At 45.5% G+C, this 16,450-nt stretch overlaps 1 protein-coding gene across 2 annotated transcripts in view; it reads left to right on the top strand.

Moving 5' to 3' along the window:
- The first annotated feature begins 311 nt into the window (after positions 1 to 311).
- Positions 312 to 16,450, top strand: part of MAP3K8 (mitogen-activated protein kinase kinase kinase 8) — a 50,827-nt gene continuing 34,688 nt past the window's right edge. The window contains exons 1-2 of one of the 2 annotated variants that reach the window (XM_056518369.1): positions 312 to 410; positions 14,900 to 15,154. In XM_056518369.1, the coding sequence (XP_056374344.1) occupies positions 15,118 to 15,154 (37 nt within the window). In that variant the 5' untranslated portion in view covers positions 312 to 410; positions 14,900 to 15,117. Of the gene's footprint in view, positions 428 to 14,899; positions 15,155 to 16,450 lie in introns of both variants that reach the window. The other variant, XM_056518368.1, reaches the window with a different exon arrangement.

Raw genomic sequence — 16,450 nt, 5'->3', positions numbered from 1 at the left:
GTGGTGGCCCAGTACAGGAGTTGCCCTCCTGTACCCTTTTCCATCCTGTGTTCCATCCTATGTCAGTGCCCCCTGGGTCTATTTTCATTCCACAGACCCTAAATGTTTAGCAGTGCCTTATGTTATTTATGAATTTATCTTTCTGATGTTAATGTGCCTTTAAGTGTGGTTACTAAGTCCTATGTAACCAGGGAAGGTGTCAGTGATCAGGTGACTTGTGGGTAACCTATGGGAGTCCTCTAAACTGCTCCCTTATATTTACATGGAGGAGATAGCCTAGTCAGTTGAGTGGAGGGGTTTAGACCTTGCTGAGCTACAATACAGTCAGGACCTGAGAGTGTCTGGTGTCCTGAGAGAGACCAAGGCCTGACCACGCAGCCACGCTTCTACCAACAGTAAACCCCCTTCAGGTGAAAGTCAAAGCCTGGTAAGCAGATACAGGGGAGAAGTCTAGTCAGCATAGTCAAGTCTGTCAAGTCTAAAGTCAGTGTGGGACTGCATAATTGAGTCCAAGTCCACTACAAGTCCCAGTGAGCTAACAAGTCTCCTAAAGTCACTGGTTATCTCCTTGGGCCTAACTGAGCTGTAAAGACTGACTGTTGAGACCCAATTAGCTCCTAGCAGGCTATATCTACCCCTCCCCCTTACTACAATAAATAATTCAATAATAACTGACACAACAACAATTTAACTTTTCCGTGGGTGGGGATCGGCCACAGCTTTATTTATAAAATCACTTATATAAATAACAATTTAACTGTAACAAAGACACCGATTGGCTTCTTACCAACCCGAGAGGTGCTGCCACACCGTCCTGTGTGGAGGTCTACCCCGGGTTGACCCCGCTTTCACCGTCTTCTTACCGCCAAGCTGTGACTTACAATAAACAGAGATACAAAAAGGGAGGGAGGGAGGGCAAAACTCCGGGTCCTGGGCATATTGATGGGGGAAGGGAGACACCACAGCTATAAATACCCAGGGGAGGGCCCCTGAAAGCCAGGGAAACTATTAAATCCCTGATTGGGCACAGTCCTTCCCCCACACCCATGGGACATACCACTATAGTTACCGACAAGTTTTACAGGCGGGGGAGGGGGCTAAAAACCTTGCCGGTATTATTTCTTAACCCCTTAACTGCTCACCAGTCAGGGGGCAAGCTAGTTATGCACAGCTTGCCCCTCCAATACCATCTGTCTGCTTCGGTAAAGCTGCCATTGTTCCGTAACCTTGCATCGGAGTGATTATTTGCCCAGCGCCTGGCCCAGGAACCAGCGGCCATATCTCGGGTGGTGTAGATAAGGGTTAGTAACATCTGCCCTAAGGGTAATAACATCTGCCATTCATCACACCCCTCATCACAACTTTTGGCATCCTACGAACAGTATACGGGTGTGCGCCTTATGCGAAAAGTACCCCTCCCCCCCGGTTTGAACTATGTCTGTACTGCCGAAAATTTACATGTCAATGCAAAAAGAAATTGTGCCAAAATTGTACGGGAATTTGTCTGCGAAAACTAATATGTTGAGAGGCGCTTGTGAAATAGAGGGGGAGGTGAAGAAACATTTATTTTCTGCCATTGGGAACAGTGTGAAAATTGTACCCGCCATGTGTAAAATACGTGCTGAAGCTATGCTACCTGGTGAAATGTTTGTCGTACCTGAAAGGGTTAAAGATGTTGAAGAAAAACACGCAAAGAAGTCCCGCCCCTTGGCATGCAAGTCAAGTTGCAGTCTCGAATCCTAAGTGGAATCAGAAAGGTCATCGCCTTGTTGGCGGGGGAGCGGAAGTAGGGGATGCACTTGCTGATGTACTTCCTGCCGACGGGGCTGAAGAGGCATGCTTACAAGTCCTGCTGCCGGAAGATGATAAACAGTGACCAGCGACTCCTGAGGGCAGAACGCCCACATCATCCAGAGGAGCATCGCCGGGGAGACTGTCTTCACACCACCGATCCTGGGGTCCTGGGCTGAGATACCAACTGAGGAGTCAGATGTGAGTACTCCGGTGGAAGCCTCATTTTCTACCCCTTCCAGCCAGTCCAGCCCAGAATCCACCCCCCAGGCCCAGAAACCCGTAGCAGGATGAGCCACAACTTATTGAATATATGCTTCGGTACCTACTCCCTCTGCCCGGAAAGGAGCATCCCCCTGTCCCAGCAGCAGTGTCCAAAAGGGCCAGGCAAGAAGCCCAAATGTCTGCAATCATAGAAGAGCTGAGGGCACAGAGGAGGCGGAAGTATGGCCCAAAATAGATGCCTTATGAGGTGCAACAGGCCCAACAATCAGACACTAAAAATTTGGAACGTCTGTACATCCATATGTTGGACCACCTCAGAGCAGGAGAACCACCCCATGGGAGGCAAAGAGCGTCAGTAATCAAATTTGATAGAGTCCGGGACTTTGGAACTTTAATGGACTGCTACCATGGGGGCACCATCCTTGTGAATCATCGGGCAGTCAAGAGAGACTACCTCCCCCCACACCTACATTCCTTAGAGAGCGGGGAGATAGTGGAGTACACCCCAGTGCAAGAAGAGAATGGGCGGCCGCTGTGACAAGGCCAAAGAATCCCACACAGCTCCCTTTTATCTGCTCCCCTCAGAGGATTGGGAGTCGGATCCCTTCGGCCTACTACCTTCACAAGTCAGAGATCAAAGTCAAGTCAAGGAGGAAGGTTATCTGTCCGAGGCACCCATCATGGCATCTAAATACCAGCCAAAGAAGTCTACAGATGTGCCCAGGCCTACTCCTGGCATTAAAGGGATACTCCGGTGAAAACCTTTTTTCTTTTAAATCCACTGGTGCCAGAAAGTTAAACAGATTTGTAAATTACTTCTATTAAAAAATCTTAATCCTTCCTGTACTTATTAGCTGCTGAATACTACAGAGGAAATTATTTTCTTTTTGGAATTCTCTCTGATGACATCATGAGCACAGTGCTCTTTGCTGACGTCACTATAATAATAATTACAATAAGTCTTTATTTATTGTTGTCCTTTGTGGCATTTGAACCCAAGGCCCCAGCACTGCAAGGCAGCAGTGCTAACCACTGAGCCACCATGCTGCCCTTAGCATACATCTGCTATGCACGGTTGCTAAAATGGACAGAGATGTCAGCAGAGAGCACTGTGGTCGTGATGTCATCAGTGTTCCAAAAAGAAAGGAATTTCCTCTGTAGCATTCAACAGCTCCAACCAAGGTGCCTCGGCCTACTCTTGCTGAGGAGGAGGTTTGGCCGGCTCAGCAGGCACCAACACTTTGTCCCACAGTGGCGCAAGCTGCTGCGCGGTACAGGTGGTGGTAACAGTGAGCCCCATCATCACTGATTCCTAGCTTTCTCAAGTGTCTTGGAAAACACGAGTCAATCCCTTAGAGGGGGCACAGTCCTGTGGTCCCGCTACATGTCCCAACCTAGAAAGCATCCTGACAGGCGAGGTTGGGATAGAAAGTTTCTGGGATGAACTTACCTGTGTTAATCTCATTTTTCCTACTATGTCGTGAGACTAACATTGTTCTGTGGAGTACCACTATTGTTTTACAGGTTCCACTGTAATGTTCAAGAGATGCACCTGGCGGACTAGCCAAGAACTACCTGTAACCATTATGAGTAAGCTCATGTGGCCGGCTCAAGCCGTGATCCTTTACTACGGACTCTTGAGTACCAGAACTGTAGAGCGGTACTATAAATTGCTTAAAAAGAGTAATAATAATATATTGTTCACTGTTGTTGGGTAAGTGTATGTAATACTAGATATTATTGTGAAGTTAATTCACTGGGGCACCTTGTAATAAAGTGTATATAAAATGTTTGCACAAAACTTCTATAGTGTATAATGTTCTTGCTAGATATGATATTTGTACAGGAGATATCCTGAACCCATCAGGAGAAGTATATCTACTTACCTCATTGCCATAAAATGCATGTTAGTAAACAAAACATTTATGTATATGATAGTCATTAGTCAAAAATATGCTATTATTGTCTAGTCATTTCTAGTCATTAGGAAGTATATAATTTCATGTACAGAAAGTCAGTAAAATACAAAATAGTCAGTAATGTACCTATAATATATTTTGTTTACAGAGAATACTTACATGTCATATTCAGTTAGGACTGTAACCATATAATCAATGTATATTCAGACCACATCAGTCTACAAAATGTGTCATGTCTAATGTCTATTATTTCCTGTCCACTGAGCACAGGGTTCTCTTGTGGCCAGAGAGATCACCTGACCATCGTAAGTAGCACATGAAAGTGGCAAAGCTACTGTGTACATATGTAATTTTGTCATGTATAGTAAGAAGGTAATTAACTGATAACTAGCTGTTACGGGGAGAAGTAGCAAATATGCCGATGGGCCCCGTTAGCACAGGCATCAGGGTAGAGAGCCTCAGGCAGCCCGATCCACAACAACCTTTAACAAAGAAGTTGTAAAGCCAAAGGAATTCATACAGATTGTTGTTTATATCACCTCAGCTAAATAACCTGTTACTTGAGTATGTATGGACATTGTTCAAAATGCCAAATGAACTCTGTTTCCCCAATTTATTAGCCCTGTGAAGGACATTGGTGCAATGCCACAGGAACTGTCTTTACTACTGTTATTGCGGGGCCCCAGTTGTCACTTCATTTCATCCGCCCTCCAGGACTATACGGAGAGGATGGCTTCTTTTAAGAGGGGGAGTTTGTGGTAGCCCAGTACAGGAGTTGCCCTCCTGTACCCTTTTCCTTGCTGTGTGGCAGACTCTATGTCAGTGTCCCCAGGGTCCACCTCCATTCTATAGACCCTAAATGTTTAACAGTGCCTTATGTTATTTATTAATTTATCTTTCTGATGTTAATATGCCTTTAAGTGTGGTTACTAAGCCCTATGTAACCAGGGAAGGTGTCAGTGACCAGGTGACTTGTGGGTGATCTATGGGAGTCTTTCAAATTGCTCCCTAATATATACAAGGATGAGCTAGCCTAGTCAGTTGAGTGGAGGAGTTTAGACCTTGCTGAGCCCGGGAACCAGCGGCCATACCTCGGGTGGTGTAGAGGATAATCAGGCCCTGGCATCACGAATACTAAGGGTTAGTAACATCTGCCCTAAGGGTAATAACATCTTCCCTTTATCACACCCCTCACCACAAATGGGCAGTCTCATAGACAGCTATGCATTCCATGCGGAGTCTGCAGAAAGAATGGACAGGTTCATTATGAAAATTGGAATTTCAGTGCCAGAAACATCTGGTGCAGAAATTCCACTATGTGAACAAGGCCTAAGGGTCCGTTCACACTGGCAGATTTTATTGCCGGATAGCTGGGTGTTTCCCGCTGTAAGTTTAAATTGGGGCAGGCTCTCTGTGGCAGATTCTGCATCAGGTTTTCAGCAGTGGAAATTCAGCTGCCGAAAATGCTATCCCGCAATAAAGTCTGCCCATGTGAATAAGTTTGCTACCAGTTGACTTCAATGGGCAGCAAAATCTGCTGCAGAAAATCTGCTGCAAAATACGCACATGTGAATGTACCCTTAGGGATTGTTCAAATGGGTTGACTTTATTATGAGTTAGCAGTGCATTTCCCACTCCGGGTTTGAATGAGGGCGGGCTCTCCGTGGCACATTTTCATCAGCGGAATTTCCACTGCTTAAAACCTGCTGTAGAATTTATTTACTTCCATGGAGTCTGTGGTGGATTTTCGACAGCAGAATTTCTGCAGCAGAAAATCTGCTGCGGAGATCCCGCCCCCATTCAAACTCACAGTGGGAAACACGCTGCGATTACACAGTCAAATCGGCCTGTGTGAACGAGCCCTTAGGGCAGTGATTCACAACCCCAGGGTCCCATCAGGCCTTGCCCGGGGTACCACGATGCTCCGGCAATTTTTTTTTTTAATCTCCTGCCCTGGCCTGGGCGCCGGAGCCTGCGCCTGAGCTGTAGTGCCAATAAATCGTATTTTAGGACATGAACCTTGTGTCCTAACTATTTTACACCAATTGGACCAGCGTCACAGGCGCGCAGGCCGGGAAGGGGATATATGCAATGGGGATGGTGCGCCAAACCAACCTCCTGGCCCCAGGACCATCTTCCCGGCCCCAGGACCATCCATCCTCCCGGCCTCAGGACCATTTATCCTCTCGGCCCCAGGACCATCCATCCTCCCGGCCTCAGGACCATTTATCCTCTCGGCCCCAGGACCATCCATCCTCCCGGCCCCAGGACCATCCTCCCTGCCCCAGAACCATCTTCTCGGACCCCTGCAGAAGGGCATTGAAAAACAGCTGAATTAAGGTGCTGCACCCTCTTCCATCTGTCACCCCTCTGTTACCCCCTTTCACCCTTGTCCACTTTATTGTCATCCATGTCCACCTTCTCCATCCCTGTCACCAATGTTTACCACCCTTCTTGTCAGGCCCAAGGCCTGATTATTAAAATCCTATATGTGTATTATAAATTATATCTGTGTATAACCTAAGACCTGGGGGTGAGAGGTCATTCAGACTGTGGGTTTGTGTATTGCATTATATTGGGGGTCTGGCTGTTTGTTTACATCTCCTTTGAAGGCAAAGGCTTTTTTGAAGTCATGCACTCTGGTCTCATCATATATTCAAACAGATAAGGGGCCAGGAAGAGATCCCCTGGTGGGATCAGAGGGGAGGGGGGAATGGAGTCTCCCTTTCAAAAAGGCAGATGTATAATATTTAACAATGCTAGACTCAGGGTGTTCAATGCTGTGCAACAAGCTGACAAGACCATCCTAAGAACAGCTGGAACTCACTCTCATGGACTGCTATATCATCATGCTGTAAGAACTTCATCTTTTGTTTTCTGAACTTGCCTTGCTAAACTCTTTTATATTTTGTTATACCTGTATGCCATTTGTTTCTGTATTTTTATGCATAGCACTGTGATACCTTTTATCAGATTAAATGTTTAATTAATCAGCTCTGGTCTTTGATCTCTAAATATATGAGCTCCCTTTCTGAAGGCAGCTCTGGTGGAAACACGTTTATCTAAGGGTTAATTTGGTGACTTGCTGGGACTAGTAGTGGATACCCAGAGGTCCGGTGGCCTTAACCCTTGCACCATCACACTCTCTCCAGCGTCTTGGCTGGACCGATAGGGTGTGATCGTGACACTTCTGACCACCCCACAGTCTACCCCCATCACCAATGTTCACCCCTCTGTCCCTTTGCCACTCTTGCCCACCCCTCTGTTACCTCCTTGTCACTCCTGTCCAACCCTCTGTTACCACCTTGTCACTGCTGTCCACCCCTTTGTTACCACCTTGTCACTCCTGTCCACCCCTCTTTCACCCCCTATGCCCCCTGTCACCCATGTACACTCTTCTACACCCATGTGCACCCCTCTGTCACCCCCACACCCCCCTGTAACTCATGTACACTCTTCTACACCCATGTATACCCCCTGTCACCCATGTACACTCTTCTACGCCCACCGATGTACACTCCTCTACACCCCCAACACCCCTGTTACCCATGTACAACCCCCTGTCACCCCCTACGCCCCCTGTCTCCCATGTACACTCTTCTTCACCCATGTTCTCCCCTCTGTCAACCCCTATGCCCCCTGTCACCCATGTACACTCTTCTAAACCCCTCTGTCACCCATGTACACCCCTCAACACCCCTCTGTCACCCATGTACACTCCTCTACACCCCTCTGTCACCCATGTACACTCCTCTACACCCCTCTGTTACCCATTTACACCTATACGCCCCTGTATTCCTCTTCACTTGCAAAAGGGGAATCTGGAGGCTGATGAAGGAAAAATGTTGAGCCTAATAGGTTTGTTTTGCAGTTTTAACGGTAAAGAATTGTGGCTGGAATAAATTGTTATGATGACCCGGAGAAGAGAAGGGAACGACTGTTAGAAGACATCACTTGTGAGATGCTGTATAAAGCAGCACTGTAATTTACATAGCTAACAGATAAATTGATGTTGTGCATTGCGGCTGTTTACCGCCCCCATCCCCCCCTTTTTTTCTTTTTTTTTTGTCAAATTCGGTAGGGGTACCTCACGAAAAAAAAAAATTCGGAGTGATTCCCCAAGACGAAAAAGGTTGGGAACAACTGCCATAGAGTGTATTCACATGTACAGCACCTGCTGCATATTTGATACTGTGTTCAATGATTTAGTTTATAGTGAAAACTGCAACATAATATCGGTAGCATCAAGCATGCAGAAGATCCTGTGCGTGTGAACATACCCTTAGGATATTGTCCCACGTAGCGCAGTGGTAAATACTCTGAGTATTCTCCGATCAGCATACACATAAGGCTACCTGGTGGCACCCCTGTGTGCACAGTGAGGTTTGGGCGGCAGGGCCATGCCTCCAAATCTCACTGAACACACAGAGGTGACGCCGGGTAGCCGTGTGCCTACACTTATCGGAGATTAGCAGCGTATTTACCACACATTTTAGGCAGCGTGAAATGCCCTTAAAGGGGTTCTCCGGTGCTTAGACATCTTATCCCCTATCGAAAGGATAGGGGATAAGATGCCTGATCACGGGAGTCCCGCCGCTGGGGACCCCCAGGATTTTGCACGCGGCACCCCGTTTGTAATCAGTCCCCAGAGCGTATTCGCTCCGGGTCTGATTACGGACGACCACAAGGCCGGCGGCGGGTGACATCACGCCGGCGGCGTGTGACGTCACGCTCCGCCCCTCAATGCAAACCTATCAACAACCAGTCAGTTGCTATCAACAACCAGGACCCGCGGCTAATACTGGACATTGTCGGGCTAATGTCTGGTATTAACCTTTTAAAACAGGAGAAAACACTTGCCGATTAGTTCAGCTGGCTGTTCGTGACCGCGATGTCCCGAACAGCTGAGAGGACGGCGGGAGGCTCCATACCTTTCTCCCCGCCATCTGATTGGCGTTCTATTGCTCCAAGCCTGCCATGCAGGCTGGAGCAGCAGAGCACCGATAACACTGATCAATGATATGCTATGGCATAGCATTGATCAGTGTATGCAATCTAAGAATTGCATGTAATAGTCTCCTATGGGGACAAAAAAAAAAGTGTAAAAAATGTAAAAAAAAGAAAAAGTTAATAAATGTGATTTAACCCCTTCAGTTATAAAAGTTTGAATCACCCCCCCTCCCCCACATTTTCCCATTTAGAAATAAAAACAGATATATAAACAAAAATAAACATATGTGGTACCAATGCCTGCGTTTATGTCTGAACTATAAAAATATAACATTAATTAAACCGCACGGTCAATGGCGTACACGTAAAAAGATTAAAAGTCCAAAATTGCATATTTTTGGTCAGTTGTATACCCTAAAAATAAATATAAAAAGCGATCAAAAAGTCCCATCAAAACAAAAACTTCAGATCACAGCACAAAAAAATGAGCCCTCATACGGAAGCCCCCCAAATTAACAAAATGGCTTTTTTTTTCCAATTGTGCCCTACAAATATTTTTTTCTCCTGTTTTCGGCCTACATTTTGTGGTGAAATGATTGATGTCATTACAAAGTACAATTGGTGCCGCAAAAAACAAGCCCTTAATCCCTTGCCGCAAATGGACGTTCAATGAAATCCAGGCTAGAGCAATCGACTGCCGATAACACTGATCAATGCAATCCAATGCAATGGCATTGATCAGTGTTTTGAATAAATATGCTGGATGTTATAGTCCCCTATGGGGGCTATAACATAGCAAAAAAAAAAAGTAAAAAAAAATTATTTAACCCCTCCCCTAATAAAAGTTTGAATCACCCCCCTTTTCCCATTAAAAAAAAAAATAACAGTGTAGATAAAAATAAACATATGTGATATTGCTGCGTACGTAAATGTACAAGCTATAAAAATATATGGTTAATTAAACCGTGCGGTCAATGGCATACGCGCAAAAAAGTTACAAAGTCCAAAATAGCGTCTTTTTGGTCACTTTTTATATAATGAAAAAATGAATAAAAAGCGATCAAAAAGTCTGATCAAAACTAAAACGGTACCGCTAAAAACTTCGGATCACGGTGCAAAAAATTAACCCTCATACCGCCCCATACACGTTAAAATAAAAACGTTATAGGGGTCAGAAAATGACAATTTTAACCCCTTAAGGACAATGGACGTACTCCTACGCCCCCGTTTCCGAGTCCTTAAGGACCGAGGACGTAGGAGTACGTCCTGTCCTTTCCCGGCCCCCCGCCGCTATCCGGAGGGGAGCCGGTGCCCGATGCCTGCTGAAATCGTTCAGCAGGCATCGCGGCATATCGCCCAGGGGGGTCATTATGCCCCCCCATGTCGGCGATGGCGGCAGATCGCTGGACAATTCAGTCCAGCGATCTGCGGCGATTCCGGGTCAATCGGGTCTCCAGTGACCCGGTGACCCGGAATTACTGGCTGATCGGGGCCATCAGAGACGGCCCCGAACAGCCAGAGCCTGCAGGAGTGAGGTGGCACTGGTGCCACCTCATGATCGCCCTGATTCGTCGGCCGGATTACCGGCCGACCAATCAGGGCGCCTGCTGCGGGTGTCACTCCCGCACCCGCTCCGCCCCTCTTCCGGAGGACGTGAGCGGGTGCGGGACGTGCACCCCTGGTGCTGGGGACCCCGATCCCAGGCGTTAATGTTGGGATCGGGGCCCCAGGAGCGACGACGACGGCGGCGGCGGGACTGACCTGTGTGGCGATCAAGCAGCAGCAGGAGGTGAGTGACAGCCTCCTGCTGTTGCTTAGCAACAGCTCCCAGCATGCAAAAAGGGCATGCTGGGAGCTGTAGTTATGCAACAGGAGGAGGCAGACCACCACAACTCCCAGCATGCACTTATGGGCATGCTGGGACTTATGGTTTTGCAACAGCTGGAGGCACATTCTTTCTATGGAAAAGTGTACCTTCAGCTGTTGTGTAACTACAACTCCCAGCTTGCACAAACAGCTTAAGTGCATGCTGGGAGTTGTAGTGGTGCATCTGCTGGGTGCATAACTACAACTCCCAGCATGCCCGTTGGCTGTCGGTGACTGCTGAGAGTTGTAGTTTTGCAACAGCTGAAGGCACTCTGAGTTAAGTAGCAAACCAGTGTGTCTCCAGCTGTTGCATAACTACAATCCCCAGCATCCCCAGCCAAAGTAGTATGCCTTCCGCTGTTGCATAACTACAACACCCAGCATGCCCTTCCGCTGTCCGTACATGCTGGGGGTTGTAGCTTTTGCAACAGCTGAAGGCACACTGCTTGCAAAACACTGAGTTTGTTGCCAAACTCGGTGTTTCACAACCTGTGTGTCTCCAGCTATTGCAAAACTACAACTCCCAGCATGCACTGATAGACCGTACATGCTGGGAGTTGTAGTTTTGCAACAGCTGGATGTTCCCCCCCAATGTGAATGTACAGGGTACACTCACATGGGCGGAGGATTACAGTAAGTATCCGGCTGCAAGTTTGAGCTGCAGCAAATTTTCTGCTACAGATCAAGCTGCCAGCGAGAAACTACTGTGAACCCCCCGCCCATGTGACTGTACCCTAAAAACACTACACTGCACTAACACAAAATAAAATAAAAAGTAAAAAAAACACTACATATACACATACCCCTACAATAAAAATGAAAAATGTCTGGTACGCCACCGTTTCCAAAACAGAGCCTCCAGCTGTTGCAAAACTACAACTCCCAGCATGCACTTATAGACCCTACATGCTGGGAGTTGTAGTCTTGCAACAGCTGGATGTCTCCCCCCCCCCCAATGTGAATGTACAGGGTACACTCACATGGGCGGAGGATTACAGTAAGTATCCGGCTGCAAGTTTAAGCTGAGGCAAATTTTCTGCCGCTGCTCAAACTGCCAGCGAGAAACTACTGTGAACCCCCCGCCCGTGCGACTGTACCCTAAAAACACTACACTACACTAACACAAAATAAAATAAAAAGTAAAAAACACTACATATACACATACCCCTACACAGCCCCCCTCCCCTCCCCAATAAAAATGAAAAACGTCTGGTACGCCACTGTTTCCAAAACGGAGCCTCCAGCTGTTGCAAAACAACTACTCCCAGTATTACCAGACAGCCACTGACTGTCCAGGCATGCTGGGACTTTTACAACAGCTGGAGGCACCCTATTTGGGAATCACTGGCGTAGAATACACCTATGTCCACCCCTATGCAAGTCCCTAATTCAGGCCTCAAATGCGCATGGCGCTCTGTCCTGTCGTATTTCAAGGCAACAGTTTAGGGTCACATATGGGGTATCGCCGTACTCGGGAGAAATTGTGTTACAAATTATGGGGGGTATTTTCTGCTATTACCCTTTTTAAAAATCAAAAATTTTTGGGAAACCAACATTTTAGGTAAAAATTTTTTTTATTTTTTTTTACATATGCAAAAGTTGTGAATCACCTGTGGGGTATTAAGGTTCACATTACCCCTTGTTACGTTCCCCGAGGGGTCTAGTTTCCAAAATGGTATGCCATGTGGGTTTTTTTTGCTTTCCTGGCACCATAGGGGCTTCCTAAATGCGGCATGCCCCCAGAGCAAAATTTGCTTTCAAAAAGCCAAATGTGACTCCTCCTCTTCTGAGACCTGTAGTGCGCCAGCAGAGCACTTCTCACCCCCATATGGGGTGTTTTCTGAATCGGGAGAAATTGAGCTTCAAATTTAGGGGGGTATTTTCTGCTATTACCCTTTTAAAAAATGAAAAAATTTTGGGAAACCAAGCATTTTAGGTAAAAAAATTTTTTTTTTTTAACATATGCAAAAGTCGTGAAACACCTGTAGGGTATTAAGGTTCACTTTACCCCTTTTTACGTTCCCCGAGGGGTCTGGTTTCCAAAATGGTATGCCATGTGGTTTTTTTTTGCGGTTCTGGCACCATAGGGGCTTCCTAAATGCGGCATGCCCCCAGAGTAAAATTTGCTTTCAAAAAGCCAAATGTGACTCCTTCTCTTCTGAGACCTGTAGTGCGCCAGCAGAGCACTTTTCACCCCCATATGGGGTGTTTTCTGAATCGGGAGAAATTGGGCTTCAAATTTTGGGGGGTATTTTCTGCTATTATCCTTTTTAAAAATGTAACATTTTTGGGAAACCAAGCATTTTAGGTAAAACATTTTTTTTTTTTTACATATGCAAAAGTCGTGAATCACCTGTGGGGTATTAAGGTTCACTTTACCCCTTGTTACGTTCCCTGAGGGGTCTAGTTTCCAAAATGGTATGCCATGTGGTTTTTTTTTGCTGTCCTGGCACCATAGGGGCTTCCTAAAGGTGACATGCCCCCCAAAAACCATTTGACGCTCCTTCCCTTCTGAGCCCACTACTGCGCCCACCGAACAATTAACATAGACATATGAGGTATGTGCTTACTCGAGAGAAATTGGGTTTCAAATACAAGTAAAAATTTTCTCCTTTTTACCCCTTGCAAAAATTCTAAAATTGGGTCTACAAGAACATGCGAGTGTAAAAAATGAAGATTTTTCTCCTTCACTTTTCTGCTATTCCTGTGAAACACCTAAAGGGTTAATACACTTATTGAATGTCATTTTGAATACTTTGGGGGGTTTAGTTTTTATAATGGGGTCATTTATGGGGTATTTCTAATATGAAGACCCTTCAAATCCACTTCAAACCTGAACTGGTCCATGAAAAATAGCGAGTTTGAAAATTTTGTGAAAAATTTCCAAATTGCTGCTGAACTTTGAAGCCCTCTGGTGTCTTCCAAAAGTAAAAACTCATAAATTTTATGATGCAAACATAAAGTAGACATATTGTATATGTGAACCCAAATTTTTTTATTTTGAATATCCATTTTCCTTACAAGCAGAGAGCTTCAAAGTTAGAAAAATGCAAAATTTTCATTTTTTTCATCAAATTTTGGGATTTTTCACCAAGAAAGGATGCAAGTTACCATAAAATTTTACCACTAAGTTAAAGTAGAATATGTCATGAAAAAACAATCTCGGAATCAGAATGATAACTAAAAGTATTCCAGAGTTATTAATGTTTAAAGTGACAGTGGTCAGAATTGCAAAAAACGCTCTGGTCCTTAAGGTGTAAAATGGCCTGGTCCTTAAGGGGTTAAACATATTAATTTTCATAACAAAATCAATCCTATATAAGTAGGGTATCCTTTTAATCGTATGGACCTACAGAATAAAGATAAGGTGTAATATTTACCCGAAAAATTTACTGCATAGAAACAGAATCCCCCAAAAGTTATAAAATGTCGTTTTTTCTTCAATATTGTTGCACAATAATTTTTATTTTTTTTTTGTTTCGCTGTAGATTTTTGGGTAAAATGTCTGATGTCATTACAAAGTAGAATTGGTGGCGCAAAAAAAAAAAAATAAGCCATCATATGGATTTTTAGTTGCAAAATTGAAAGCGTTGTGATTTTTAAAAGGTGAGGTGAAAAATACGAAAGTGTAAAAATGAAAAAACCTGTGGTCCTTAAGGGGTTAGATAGTATTTTGGCGCGCTAAACCTTTATCTGGCTTACAATCTGCAGGTTAACAGCTGCCTGTGAGCCCCCCTACCCACCGCTGTTTCGCAATTTTCTCAATAAAAAGCTGAAAAAAATTCCTGAAAATGATGCAAGACCCGTGTTATCTCTGCAGAAAACGTGTACTCTGGTTTAACTGCTCATTTACTAGACACAGGATAAAAAGCTTTATTTTCCCAGTAGCTGAAACATCAGATAGATTATCAGTTCATCGCTCCATTCTAAATATGACGCGCACATTGGAAAAAAAATATTTTCCTTCGAAACAAGTTTCCTTTCATCATGAGATTCCTAATATGTAAATACCATAGTGTGAACCCTCCCCGGGGGTGTCTCCCTAATTTGGGGATTTCCTCTGGGTGGCCCTGACATCTGAGATCACTTTGTACTTTGCCACTGCTAAGTGAGGATCTCCCTCTCTCTCTCTCTCTCTTCGCTTGCAGGCACTGTAAGGGTTAATATCGTCTTCTGTTTCCTTCTCATCATTTCCTGAAAGAGCTCTGCCTGTGTCTTGAGAAAGAAAGAAAAAAAAACTTCCTGCCTGGACTTTCCAGCATTGAGCTTCAGCCTAGGGAGAGAGCAACACTCAACACCTCAGAACATGGGGACCGTGAAGGTGGTCAGTCCTGGACCAAGAATGGACAGCTAGTGGGGACCTCTCATGGTCCTAGCCATGCTGGCACATATGGAGTGTAAAGGTAAGCTGGCGGTATTATGTGGGCTATAGGGAGAAAAGGTTTTGGGACCTACAGCTGGTTCACCGTATAGTAGCTGCGCCATTGTATCTTCGTCTGAATTAGATTGCAATCTCTGCGGATTCTATTCTTTTGTTCCACTTATAGCTTACTGGGTACAATTCTCATGTCTATTGCAAGTATTCCCCAAACTTCCAGCTCGCCACCTATGGCAAAACTACAACATCTGGAGGGCCACAGTATGGAGAACACTGGTCTATTGCAGGTTTTTCCCAACCTGTCTGGGCATGCTGGGAGTTGTAGTTTTGCAACATCTGGAGGGCCACAGTTTGGAGAACACTGGTCTATTGCAAGTTTTTTTTCCCAAACTGCAATTGTACGCCTATTGCAAAACTACAACTCAGCCAACGGATGTCCGGGCATGCTGAGAGTTGTAGTTTTGCAACATCTGGAGGGTCACAGTTTGCAGAACACTGGTTTACTGCAATTGTTTACCAACCTGCCTCTAACCACCTATTGCAAAACTACAACTCCCAGCATGCCCAGACAGCCGTTGGCTGTCCAGCATGCTGGGATTTGTAGTTTTGCAACATCTGGAGGGCCACAGTTTGGAGAACACTGGTCTATTGCAAGTTTTTCCTAAACTGCAATTCTACACCTATTGAAAAACTACAACTCCCAGCATGCCTGGGCAGCCAACGGATGTCCGGGCATGCTGAGAGTTGTAGTTTTGCTACATCTGGAGTCTTGCAACAGTTTGGAGACCACTCTGGTTTTTGCTAATGCAAAACTGCAACTCCCAGCATGCCCGAACAGCCATTGTCCGGGCATGCTGGGAGTTGTAGTTTTGCAATAGGTGTAGAATTGCAGTTTGGGAAAAAACGTGCAATAGGAGGGCTACCGTTTGGAGTACACTGGTCTACTGCAAGTGTTTCCATCCTGCCACTCATCACATATTGCAAACTACAACTCCCAGCAATGGCTGTCCGGGCATGCTGGGAGTTGTGGTTTTGCAACATCTGGGTGACCACAGTTTGAAGACCATTGGTCTAAGTGTTCCCCAACCTGCAACTTTCCATCTAATGCAAAACTACAACTCCCAGCATGCCCGGACAGCCATTGGCTGTCTGGGCATGCTCGGGGTTGTAAATTTGCAACATCTGGAGTTGCACAATTTGGAGACCACTCGTCTATTGCATGCGTTTCCCAACATGCATCCTTTGTCTGGACTCACACTGAGTTGTAGTTTTGCAACAGCTGGAGAGCCGCAAGTTTGGGGAATGCGGATCTATTGCTCTT

The sequence above is a fragment of the Hyla sarda genome, chromosome 5 (assembly GCF_029499605.1).
Source record: "Hyla sarda isolate aHylSar1 chromosome 5, aHylSar1.hap1, whole genome shotgun sequence".
NCBI classification, from domain to species: Eukaryota; Metazoa; Chordata; class Amphibia; order Anura; family Hylidae; genus Hyla; species Hyla sarda.
This window is presented reverse-complemented; position numbering and strand designations above follow the sequence as displayed.